Here is a 13608-nt window from a genome sequence, read left to right on the forward strand (position 1 = left end):
AGTAACCATCTTCGAGTTCATTCTCTCTCTTATATATTTTGCTTCCTCCCCTTGTTCTCTTATAAACCTTTCCATCAAAAGTTCTTTGCCATTATCGACGACAACATACTGTGTTTGTGGTATTAATGTTACAGGGCGTTGTTGGTGAACTGGAAGATTAACGTAGCGTTCCTCTTCATTATGACCACGCGTAACAAGTCTTAAAATTTCAGTATTGCCTTCTTTAATAAAATATTGATCTCTTCCAAGTGAAGATGGAGCGTGCAATTTGTCATGATATTCATGCTTAGTTTTGTTTTCATCTTTGTCCTCGATATTTTTGTTTAATTCAGACTTGATGACGACTCCTACATCAGAACCTCGATCTATTTCATGTCTTCTTATTGAATCATTATCTTGTTCTTTTCTATGATGAAGTGTAGCAATTCTGTCATAACCATTTTCAAGATCTTCAATGTACTCTTTATGTTTATTAGCGAACGCTTTCTGTAGCTGCATTTCTTTAGTATATATTATTTTCGGTCCATCCCTGAAAATGACGAAGTAATAATTAATACAACAATACATAAAATATCTAATAATAAATAATTTTACGATATTTTAAAATAAATTAATTTTTTGTAAGTCTATTAGTAATGCTAACTACTAAATATACATAATAATCTACTTGAATTACTATCTACTAAAAGCATACCTATTTCTTAGTGAATGTCTATTGTCATCATATTTATAGTCATTATCTTCAGCAGCGTGAACGAATTCTTGTTGAATATCTCCAGGTGTTGATGAAGGTTTCGTCATCTCTTTAGTCCGATGATTTCTTTTGTTAAACTTCCACTGTGTTGGTTTCGTCCGCAAGTCTGTTTGTTCTGCACTCCATGCCTCCCGCCTTCTCCACTCTGACGCTTGTATGGACTTATTTTCTATGTTTTGCATCGTTTTGTTTTCTCTCCCAACTCTCTTTTCGCGTACCACTAAATGCACGTCGTCCTCTGTGGAGTTGACACGTATCACTCTTTTCCTAGAATTTATTAATGGATATCTATGTACCTAGCGGTTTGACTTATGTTCAATGTACATGAATAGTGCCATATTTTTACAGTGTTGTGCTTTCATGCATACACGTACTAAAAATAACAAATGAATAAGAAATATTAAAAAAATTAAAAATTTGACTTGACACTCCTAACAAAGAGCAAATAATAAATACAATAAAAGCATGCTAACTATTAGGTAATGTGTGTTTGTTACAACTAAAGCTCTTATTTCCATAATTTGTGTTAGTCTTGTTATATCTTAAAAGCAATGTAGAATTCGAGATTACATAATTGTAACTTATGTATATTTACCTCGGAGGCATATAAAGAGGACACCCTTCACAAATACAGCAGCATATTAAAAGAAGTAGAACTAACGCCACTAAAACGGCTAACAAAATTAATAGCCAGAATAACAACCGGCTTTCGGCTTTGTAAATACTCTGTAAAAGTAAAAAAAAAAAAACATGAAATTAATATTTATGACTGATGGCAAGATAACACATATTTTTGTTTAAAAAATTAAGTACTTACCGAGTCATCCTTGTCTGATGTCGAAGTTTGAACATTTTGCGTTACACCCGTACTATATATTGTTTTATTTTTAGCGAGTTGTTCTTGTAATTTTGCTACATTTATAGCACTATTTTCGGATGAACGAACAACGGCAATTACTTCACTTCTGTGGGAAGGCAATGGTTATATTTTAGCGATTTAAGCTTTTATCGTATATAAATACTTATTAGTCACTAAATTCGAATCATTGTTTATTAAACTCACCTTTCTTGACTAGACTCTGGGCCGTTTTGCTCAGAACCGATGTTACCATTGCCTTTATAAGGTTTGATTTCTATAATTGACACTTTACCTCCGGAGAGAGTACTAAGTAATTCCTCTAATTTTTTTCTATCAGGATTTGCACCAGGTATAATAAATGACATGGTTCTAGTATTACTCTCTGGTGGGTAAATCTTTACTATTGTGGTTGACGACAATCTCGGTATACCGAGGTCGTAGGCTCTTATAGTGAGAATATAATTTTTACTTTCTTCTTCATCGTATTGACGTTTTTGTCTGGTATTTCTTTTATTACTTCTTTTTAGGGGCTCCAAAAGATATAATTCACCTATAAGTTAATTAATGAGTTAATTAGAATGAGTTTCACTTTATATGAAAATAAGGATAATAAAAGTTGTATAATAATTTTGTAATTAATGCGGTTGATAACGGTTGAAATAAATTACCTGTATCTTCGTTAACCGCAAAGCTCCCGTCTCTATTTCCTTCAATTATTTCGTATCTGACTACGTTATTTGGTGGTTCAGCGTCTTTATCAACTGCCTTTACAAATGCTGACGATGTAAAATTGTTCAAATTCGGCGATAGCACAAACTCATACAACGACCTCTCAAACTCTGGTGGGTTATCATTAACATCTAATAACTTAATTATTAATGGCACTGTAACTCTTAAACCTACTCCATCATTATCTCTAGCCTCTACTAAAAAATGCAAATCTGGCATCGCTTCACGGTCAAAACCATGGTTGTTGGTCGCGACCGTGATCAAGCCAGATATGGGATCTAAATTCAGAGATGTATTTAGATATCCTAATATGGCAGTGTATTGGATTTTCCCAAAAGCACCCGTGTCTACGTCATCGGCCTGCACTTGGACTACTCTAGCTCCCGCAGTGATGTTTTCAGGAAGTTCAACGTCATATGATAAAGCTAAAAAGACTGGTGCATTATCATTGACATCATTAAGGTACACGGTGACATTGGCTGTGGCTGACAAGTTGGTAGCCGGTCCAAGTTCTTGTGCCAAAATCTGAAAAAGGTGATTTGGAACGGAATTAATATACATAAAGATATTGCCTTACATTTGTATTTATTCTAAATATTTAAAAATACGTATCTATGCCATTACCTGAAATATGACCGATTTTCTGGCTTCAAAATCCAGCATTGTGTTGTCCCGTACTTTAATGATGAACTGTGCATGTCTCTCTGCGACGGTGGGCGATATTTCAAAGGTCCCATTATTTCCAAGTAACGAAAGAGAGAATACGCCATTTTTGCCAGCGTCGTTGTCATTTACTTGAGGAATATAGGGTTCGTTGAATGTGAGGGCTGTGCCTTGTGGAGCGTTTTCATCCAAGTATGTGATGTACCTGCAATTGTTTTATTTTGAAAATTATTAAACATTGTACGTGTATAAAGAAATAAAAACTTTTTTTATTGCTATAAAACAGTTACTCACGGTAACTATGAAGGTATAGCCAGAAGGAACGGCCAGTTTAAAACCAGTTTTAGTAGCACTAGATCTTAAAAGCTGAGCCAGTAGCCAATGAGATAAATATAATAAAAAAAAAATACTCACGATTCATTTTCAAAGTACGGAGGGGAGTTATCTCGTTCCGGCAATATGAAAGCCAATTGAACCGTCGACGACATCGCTTCAGGCTCCTCTCTTGACAGCCTCACCTCCTCTGCCACTACAGTAAGAAGTATTGGAGTACCAGCGTGAGAAATTGCAGCAATTTCTTCGATTGGTCGCTCGAGTGTTACTTCACCTGTAAAAAATTACAGGAATACTCACTACTAAACGAAAAATAAAGTTTTTAAAATAGGTCGGTAAAAGACACTCTTTTACACTACTTCAATTCCATTAATATGTACACGTATATTAATGGAATTGTAGTTTTTAAGAAGACGATTTTTCATTTCATATTTCAATATTAAGGATAAATCAAACAATAAAATCTTAATCATTGATTATTTGATTCAAATACGGTTTTAAATTTAAATATGCTGAATAAAAAACAAAAACAATTTAATTTTAGTAAAGCGACATCTATCGATATACGTCTAAATTAATTAAGTATTAGTGCTAGCGTACTTCTGATCATGTTATCAATATATAACGCGTCCGATAGAGGGCTCTTATTACGATTATAGTTAGAAAAATAATTAGTTATGAATGATTGGTTGATTTTTCGGTAAGAAAAAACATTCCTATGTTATAAAATATATTAAAATAGTATTATGTATATTATAAGGTTATTTATTGTGATGATAATATTTATGTTATTGATAGAAAGAGACGATAATAGTTATATTGAAATTCTTAATGATAATTTTTTTTTTGTTAATGTGTAAGCGTGAATTAAGTCTGTGTTAACTAACAGAATGACAATTAACAATTTTACTAGTTTTATAAAAATTATTATATATTAATAGATACGTCTGTACAAAATGTCTTCAACAAAATTTTTAATGTTAAAAAAATGGTTGCCTGTAAAGTCGGTTTTACGGGCGAAGATTTTACGTGACAACGTCTTTTTCTCGGTAGAATATTTATTGATATGAATATTATTAAATTGCACAATAGGAACAAGGAATTGAATGAAAATAAGAATTGCACAAATTGGTGCACTCGGTGACTCATCGTAACGTTACCGGGCGTTACACTTTTTCATGAGTGACTCCGAGCCGCAACCTAATTTAAGACGTTGTCACGTCAAAATGTGTAATTTTAAGTTGTTGATTATAAAACATTAAGAACTACGAATTACGAAATTCCATAACACGAATCAAAATAGCTTCAATTATTGGAAGGCATGTTATATCACATAAATAAAATAACATATTGCACCTAAATATAATATGTAATTCTTAATATAAATGCAACTCGAAATAACGGTATGTATGTAGCCATAATCTTAGTATCTATCTAGGTACAAAGACATCGTTTAGACTCTCAAGACATCATTCTAGTATGCTGAGTAACTAACGAGCTTCACATGCCTGTTGCAGGCATTGTTTCAGGCAAGAATGTGGGGAAGAGGTTTTAATTATAACCATGAGCGCAAATTCTATCGTTGACGTTAAAGCAGGAACCTACATAGAAAAAACATTATTAGGTACATTAAATTTTCACATCAACATATTATAGATATTTAGTTGATATGCTTGTTACGAATACTGATGAATATCCCATCTTACTAATATTATAAATGCGAAAGCTTGTAAGGATGTGTGTGTATGTGTGTTTGTTGCTTTTTCAAAGTACTGAACCGATTGCAATGAAATTTGGTACGTAGACAGCTGGACAACTGGAATAACATACCTACATACCCGTAGGAATATCGGGATAAAACTTTTTATTTAGTTCGTTACGGACTCACGCGGGTGAAACCGCGGGGCGCAGCTAGTTTGACATAAATCCCATTATTAAATAATGTACACAGGTGTTTTATCTAGATATATAGATAGGCTGTATCCATAGCAATGTGGAATCAAATGACGTAGTGAAACATAGTACTGCTACGGAACTATTTAGATACTCCATATATTTTGCTGATAACAGAATAATGTTAAAATGACATATTCACATTCACATCTTTTTTGTTTTTATTTAAATTTGTTGTATCACACACGTTTTTTTAAAATATCAGTCAGTAGCTACTATTTAAGAAGCAGTAAGGCGGTGACGTACTTAAAAATAAGCAAGCAGATGACAAGGGGAAAATATGTGTCAGTAATTAACATACAAAAGTGCCTTCCTAGGTTCGTTCAAAGCACTCCATCTTGGTGACAAAGCGGTTTTGTATATTAAGTCCTCATTAATGTTTCATGAGATTGTGTCGGATACTATGACCCCATTTTTAAATAAAATAAAAAGTATCGTTAATCCATTTTCTTGGATAGGCTTTGCGTCACCTTTTCTTAAAATTAAGGATAGTAATGTTATTCAAAAATCCATATCTATTCCGTCGTAATGTCTCATATGACGTATCCTAAATAACAATTAGTTTATATTGGACTAAGCCAGATAACGCATACAAAAATCATGAATTAATAATTCAGATGAAATTATGCTCAACTAACTATTTAAAGAATAATACATTTATTATTACCAAGACTAGAATCCACGACAATTCTAGTGGCAAGCTTAAAGAACGCGCAAAACAATTTCACATTTCATCGCAGACATTAAATATTCACCTATCTTAATGTAAACAAAGCATGGAATTTTAATATTATAAACATGGCTGGATTATTATGAAATAAGGTTGGCTTTTGCTGGCCTTTGCAAACAATGGTAAGAGAGGCGTGACAGCGGCGGCTATGTACTAATGAGGTATTATGTGCCCGCTTAGCAGAATGCAACCTTGCATTTGTAGCGGCGATCACAAACTCTATTAACTGGTACCAGCATCCTCCAAACGTTATGCTGCTTTAATATCCACACACATATAACATCTATGTCGCTCATCATAAGACATAAAGTCCTGTAGCATAAATTTGCGCGTTTGTTCAGAAGCAGTTACTGAAAACGTACTTTCGCAACACAAACAATATTAGACTCGTTATCAAGCGCTTTCAATTTTAAACCTCATAATGTTAGTTCCGACATAAATGGACGCGCAGTTTAAAACAAAGTTAGCGGCATTTTTGTTTTAATTTCGTACCAGGAAGCTCGGTTGGTTAATTGACAAAGTTTCAGTGTTAGGTTTTATTTGCCAAAATTAATGTTGGGTGCATGTTACCTCGCATTTAAATAGGTCACGCGAAGCTAGAGTAAAGTCGAGTGAGGTGAACAAGTCTTGATAAGAATTCCTCAGGTATGAAAAGCATTATATTATGTATATTGCAAGGTGAACGGAAATTGCTTATTTAGTAAAAAGCCTTTTAATATGTAGAATAAATTGAATGTCAGGGTTATATTTAAAAACGTCACGTGTGGTTTAAAGCTATATACATATAGGGATTCAGTTTATAAGATCAATGTGATTATTCCATTTTCATCACCAGTTATTGGATTAATGGTATAATTGTGTGAATTCAATCTCCAATCTTGTTAGGTGACATATGCGGACATATTGTACCTTCGTGTGAAATGACATTAATAAATACGACTGGCCTGTGGTTATTTATGTCATTTTAATTCTATAAATCCATATTTACGTGCGGTTAGCACTAAGTATTTTTTGCATTCTTTGTGCATTCTATATCCGATTAAAGGTGATTTTATCCGTACATTTTTTATGTCATCGTCGGTAATGGCGCTGGTGGCTCGCCTGAAGGTAAGCGCTACCACCACCTTTGCATATTTGCGTAAGATCGTTTGCAGACCTTCAGCCCATATACGTTTACTATTACCAAGTCCCACTACTGGGACATAGGCCTCCTATGAAGGTTCAGGCCATAATTCACCACGCTGGTCAAGTGCGGGTTGGCAGATGTCACATGTCGTCGAACTTTTTGATTCTTGGACATGCCTGTTTCCTCACGACGTTTTCCTTCACCGTTTTAAGCAGTGGTGATGTGTGTGCAGATAAATTGAAGAATCGATTTATTTCCTGCACGCTCACTCGGTCACGAACCCCGTCTTATCGATTTTGAAGCCTGAGGTTCTCACCACTGAGCCACCACTGCTTTTTTACAGACTTTGCAGACCTTGCGCTTTTATAAATGTATTACCGACTTTTATGGGATATAGAAAGGATTAACGAGACGAATAAAAGAAAGGACAAGCAGTAGTAAGGAAAAGGATACGAACCTCCGGTTCCGAAAGAATCACAATAGCATGTTACTATTTCACGCGGGTATTGTTATTGTGGACTGTGGTACCTTCCTGTTATTCTGGTAGGTTAAATCTAATAAATGAACATTTTATTCATATCTAATTAATAAACCATAACAGATCATGGTAATGTTACGGTTGGTAGCAAAACAATGCAACAATGACTGATACCACCATAGACCAACAACTTTATTATGCAAAAATAATATATTTTACGAGAAGCACTCGAAGGTACAACCTATTATTTAGAAAAAGAATGTCGTTGTAAGAGTAACGACCTTTTTTATTTTTAAATAATTTGAGACCTATTTTTAGTACTTATAAAAGCATATTCAACTAAGCTAGTGAGCTATAAGATTGCTTCGTTGCATTAGCTTGAGACACATCTGGGAATTTTTTTATTAGATTACCTTTTAGTGTTAAACGTTCGTTATGAGGGTTAACTAAAAGAAGAAGCTTTGTTAAACACGTGTACAAAATATGTTATTGTGCTTGTTGTAATATATATCAATAAGAATATCAACTGTATATGTTCAGATTCAAATAAATAAAAAATGCATACCACATTTCAGCTAACTGTCCTTAACCTTTTGTTAATATTTCAAACATATACTTAACACATTCTTAAAAGCAGGAAGTCAAAATGATGGACAATAGGAACATATATCTTCTTCACTGTTTGCAAGGCGCAGGATGGGAAAATTGGCATTCGCGGACATGCTGATTTCTCACACTCACGTTTTTGCATTTATGGCGCTTGGAGATTTTGTCTCGGTGTAAAAAGGATCTGTATGCACTTTATTGGTAACTGTTGTGTTATTTTACTATGTTATGCATGGGTCGACGTAATATTTGTTTTTCTTTATACTACATGAGCATGTACTTTATGATACAAATACTATTGTACATATTGATGTTTGTTTTATTATTAAAGTGTTGATTTCTCATAGTATTTGAATTTATGTGTTAATTGATGAACTGTACCTGTGTCGTGTCAATAATCATATAAATTTACGTAAGAAGTTAGTTTATCTATGTGTTTGCCGACTTCATTTACGTAAAAACTGATTGCTTATGGAATCAGTATTTAAATAGGATTAGGTACGTCGTAAATGTAATAATATAGTTATTATGTATTCGAATAGTTTAGAACTTAATGTTCTTGATACATATCAATACCATGAAATGCAAAATGGCGTGAGATTTCGTTTAGATTTAATTTGATTTAGTACCGTGTAACGATTTATTTACTTAACTATCGTAAATCGTGTGACTGATTAATCTTTACAAATCTTAATCACGTTATTTAGATTTTAATGCAATGTTCAATTTAATGGAATCGTTTATTTAATTCCCAGGAATAACAGGAATGTGTATGATGTATTTTATACGATTGTTTTATGAAAAATATTTTTGATGTCGTAGTGTATTTTTCACTGATTGACAAATCAATAATTGAAGTTGGTTTTCATATCATTAAACGTTTGTGTATGTATATTGTGTAGTATTTAAAATAATTATTAAGTTTTTGTAAGATATTAAAAATGCTGATAATGCGCTTTAACGGAATGATGTATCACATTAGTTGGTAGATAATTAAAATAAAAAAATAAAAACAATTAAATCTTTTTAAATTCATTCATCATTCAAAGTAAATTGAATAAAATGAATAAATCTGTTGCTGCGAACAATACGCATTGTGGGCGGTCACGCCATCACAACGCGTGTTTCCTATCTGATAAACTTCAGAAATTCAAATAAGGCTAACTCAAATTTACACTAGCCGTGCCCCGCATGCATTTTACATGAAACTCGTAATTTAAACGTTGAATTTTAAACGCATGTTATACGCACATTCTTTTTTCGATTCTATCGGACGAAACTTTTCTTTCACGCCTGCCAGCGTTCCATTGTTTTTAAGAATACTTTTTAATTCCGCCATTTTTTACTTTTGTAGGAACGGATAAGTTGAATACGTATGATAAAATTTATTGTTAGCTTTTATTCGTTGTACGAAAACATCTTACGCGGGTAAAGAACATTGCTGACTGACAGTTTGACAAGGCTTGTGTTGATATGTTTCTAATAAAGTTTTTTTATGAGTTTTTTCACCATCGTAATAAATATTGTGAGTTTCTTTTACTTGACAGTGATACGAAGCTGTCATTATCTGTAGTAGGGAATATATAATATGTATATATAGATACCATACGTCCTATTTTTACTTTTTATCTATTTCGTCTGAGGCGTAGGTATATCTCTTAAGGAAATTTTCCAATAAATACCCTGTTAGCTTATTTTATATAAGCAGCAATTACATTCATAAAAAAAAGCTTTTTCATATAAGTTTTAATGTCGTTACGAAGAAGAGCAAAAAATCCGAAAAGATTATTTATAAAACAAGATTAAAATAAAATCAACATTAGACAAAAATTGTTGTTAATACTGTCTAGATAAACTAATCCGCTTTTTTTGGAAATTATATACAAACTATATAAAAACAACATCTTATCTTTAGGAAAAAGCCATTACCCAAAAAACAAAACATAGCCATATCTTTCTCTATTATATCTCTATAAATTATTTCTTACTAGTGCGCACGCGACTTCACCCAAAAATTAAGCGGTCACGAAATTTAAGCCATTGCTTTCATTCCGGGCCAAATTTCCAGCATAAAAGAATCGCATGTCTTCTCCTAGGTCTGAAGCAGGAGGGGTACTGAACTTCTTCCGCATCGATTCAGTAGTTAAGGGGTCAAGAAGAGTCAGACTGTCTCAATTTCGCATTTGTAATTAGTAAGAGATAGTATATAGCCGCTGGACTCGGGTCGCTGATGATCGGTCTTTTTGGAAAGCTTTGGGGGAGGTCTAGACGTTCTAAAAGGCTGAAACGGTAAGAGATACGATTTTAGTCGTAAGTCAACATACCTGTAGTTTCATTTATATTGAAGAACGGCGTAAACGGGTTTCCCTCAGACACCAGCCCGTATCTTATCTGGCGTGGAGCTCCTTTATCACCGTCTTCGGCTCTCACTTTCACCACCACATCGCCCGGCACCACCTGGCGAGGCAAGTGGGTGATGGGCGGCGCAGCGGTGAACACCGGTGGCATATCTTGTACATCTTGTACAACCACCACCACTTCGAGTCCGGCTATGTTGCGAGTGTCCTTTCCCACTTCTATATATGGATCCTGTAATTTAAGGGGGAACTTTTGAAGATTGCAATGTTTATGAGAAGTATTTCAGTGTGAAGAAAGTTGCCTTTAGATTCATATATATATCTATCCATAATTTTTATACTTGTAATAGGTTTTTTATTTGGAAAATCTGTTTTTTTCTTCGATGTTCACATATTTATGTGTGTTTTATGGATGGCGTACTGCCAAATAGTATCCTTGAATAGATTTCAATAGAATTTGTATACACAAATATAGTTTAAATTATTTTTTTTCCTTACCACCGCCAAAAGAGTTAAATGATACATAGACTGCGCCTCAAAGTCCAGGGGACCGACCAAAAATATTGTGCCTTCGGTATTCTCAGTGGAAACGCGGCGCTGACGTATTGCAAAGAGAGGTGAACCCTGTAAACCAATCAAATCATTGAAAATTAATAACCAATAAACATTTTAAACAAATATATTGACGTGTAAAGTTACAGCTTCCACTAAACGTATTGTTTTAAATCAATCTTTGTTCACGTGAAGTTTTACTTTATTTTTTCCTCTAATTATATTCATTTTCGTTTATCAAGATTTGAGTTGCCATTTAAAATGACGTACGACATTTCAGTGGCGGCAAAATACATTTTAATCTACAGGGCGTCGTTTCCGTATCGTCGCGTCAATCTATCGAGCGACGCCGGGTGCGAGCCATTCACCACGGCTAGCGGGATTTATCACGCCCCAGCTATTATTAATTGCCGCGTAATTTGTGCAACATCATTGCATTAAGGCTGCAAGCGCTATGACCGCTGATAAAAAGCTCAAACAGAGCACCCTGTATAATTAAATTAATAGATTGAGTTCATGCGCAATAATAAATTCATTTAAAAAATATGAAATATTTCCATGTTGTTTACATCTCTATAAAGAAATTCAATTGTATAATAAAATTTACGATTGTACATTTGACTTCATAAAATCGTCAATTTCAATAAAAACTAGCAATTTCTGCGATATAAAACCGCGAGTAAACACTCCGTTTCTACGAACATCGCATGATTCAATTTTAATTTACCCGTCGCGTACTAAGCTATATCCATGTAAATCATAAATAATCGCATACGAATACGGCAAGCACGTTATACCCGAGTGCTGCGAAAATGAGATATTAACGTTGCGAGTGAAACTTCATTATGCGGTTACAACAAAATGCGTGTCGAAGGCTGTTACTGGTACGTCATTAAACTCGATCGTATCTCGCTTGTTTAATTCGAATGAATAATTCATCTCACCCAAAGTTCCAGTTCCAGAGGCTTCGGTGATACAGGATTCTTCCGTGCTATGACTATTTCGAGATCGGTGCCGCGCTTTGCGTCCTGTAGAGTAAATTGAACACTGATATCTAAGGTTCTTGATATATCTTCTAGAGGTTATTTATTAGCTGTATTTTATTGTGGGAGTCGCGCACGCTTCGGCACGAATTGGGCCAGCTCGCACCGGGGAAGTACCACACCCCCACAGAAAACCGGCGTGAAATAGTGGCATGCCACTGTGTTTCGTACGGTGAGTGGGGGAGCCGGAGGCCCGTTTCCTTTTCCTCACCCGTCCTAGCCCATTCCTTCTTTCCAGTCGTTAATCCTTTCCTTTTCCCTTACCCCATAAAAGCGGGCAGCGCATTCGCAGAGGTACTACCTTTGCGAATGTTTATGGGCGGTGGTGATCGCTTACCAATAGGCGAACCACCAGCTCAGCTGCCCGCTATGATATGAAATTGATTTTATAACATTTTCTTATGTTAATGGTAAAAATCGTATTTTATAGTACAAATTTTTAGTTCCAATATTTAATGGAATGATATAAATTACCGTTTCAAACCGGGTTCAGATAACATATTTATAACTTGCATATTTTCTAAACATAAACAAATTGAAATATGTCACTTCATAAGTACAGATATCCTGCTTTATTCTAAGTCCAGTTGCTAAGAAGTCTAATGAGCAAACTTATGTCTATAATGAGTCGCTTCACGTTTGCATTTGTAATACATGTTCACGTAAACGACTCGAGTGCTCTGTTAAATGAGCTTTAATAGTGTAGGAGTTAATTCCTATATTTCATATCCGCTAGAAGCGTTGCGTCATCATCATCAATCACTGCACGGTCCCATCTGCCGTATCTCATTTGACATATATATATACCATACTTATAAGTGTGCATATTTAAAAAAATAAAATTACAATTGATGTGTTTATTTAATTAATGATCGTATTATATTACAGTGTAAAAACCTCTTAATTACAATGTTTTACGTATTCTATGATCATGTGATATAACAATATGTGACGATGCAGTTAAAATAGTTCTGCCTTAATGTTAAGGCCATACCTCTGGTACCAAAATGATGCTAGGTTGGTGCGGGAATATCGTATCTCTAGGCGTGGTAGCGTTTGTTCCTGTGACAGAGCAGGCTATTCTAGCGCTACGTCCCCTTGTGTTCCTCGCAGACAGTCTGAAGTCCACATACCGCCCAGGCTCCAGTCTTCTAAGAAGGATAACGTTCGCTTGACAGACCGAGTTGTATCTCGTGCAAGGCAGAGTTTCTATGCCGATGTCTAGGCGACCCATTTGACCTGAATTGAAAAGACAGCTTTATTTTATCAAGGATCTTCTTCATGATCGATTAAATTCATGGAACTGAAAATGAGAGGTTGTCACTTAACCGAGGAAAGTTCCAAATTTAATAAGGACGATATCGTTTAAATGATGATATTTTAGTACAACTGTCTATTTACCTTCTTGTCACAATTTTTTGATGG

The 13608-nt window shown here is 34.5% G+C and overlaps 1 protein-coding gene across 2 annotated transcripts in view; it reads right to left on the minus strand.

Annotated features, from left to right (window-relative positions):
• Window positions 1–799: 799 nt before the first annotated feature.
• LOC119834201 (cadherin-86C) overlaps window positions 800–13608 on the minus strand; it is an 81909-nt gene continuing 69100 nt past the window's right edge. The window contains exons 4-14 of one of the 2 annotated variants that reach the window (XM_038358525.1): window positions 13178–13422; window positions 12085–12168; window positions 11087–11212; window positions 10556–10820; window positions 3420–3612; window positions 2967–3210; window positions 2282–2867; window positions 1818–2163; window positions 1572–1719; window positions 1350–1480; window positions 800–992 (exon numbers count right to left, since the gene is read on the minus strand). In XM_038358525.1, the coding sequence (XP_038214453.1) occupies window positions 917–992; window positions 1350–1480; window positions 1572–1719; window positions 1818–2163; window positions 2282–2867; window positions 2967–3210; window positions 3420–3612; window positions 10556–10820; window positions 11087–11212; window positions 12085–12168; window positions 13178–13422 (2444 nt within the window). In that variant the 3' untranslated portion in view covers window positions 800–916. The other variant, XM_038358526.1, reaches the window with a different exon arrangement.

Source organism: Zerene cesonia, chromosome 19 (genome assembly GCF_012273895.1).
Source record: "Zerene cesonia ecotype Mississippi chromosome 19, Zerene_cesonia_1.1, whole genome shotgun sequence".
Lineage (NCBI taxonomy): Eukaryota > Metazoa > Arthropoda > Insecta > Lepidoptera > Pieridae > Zerene > Zerene cesonia.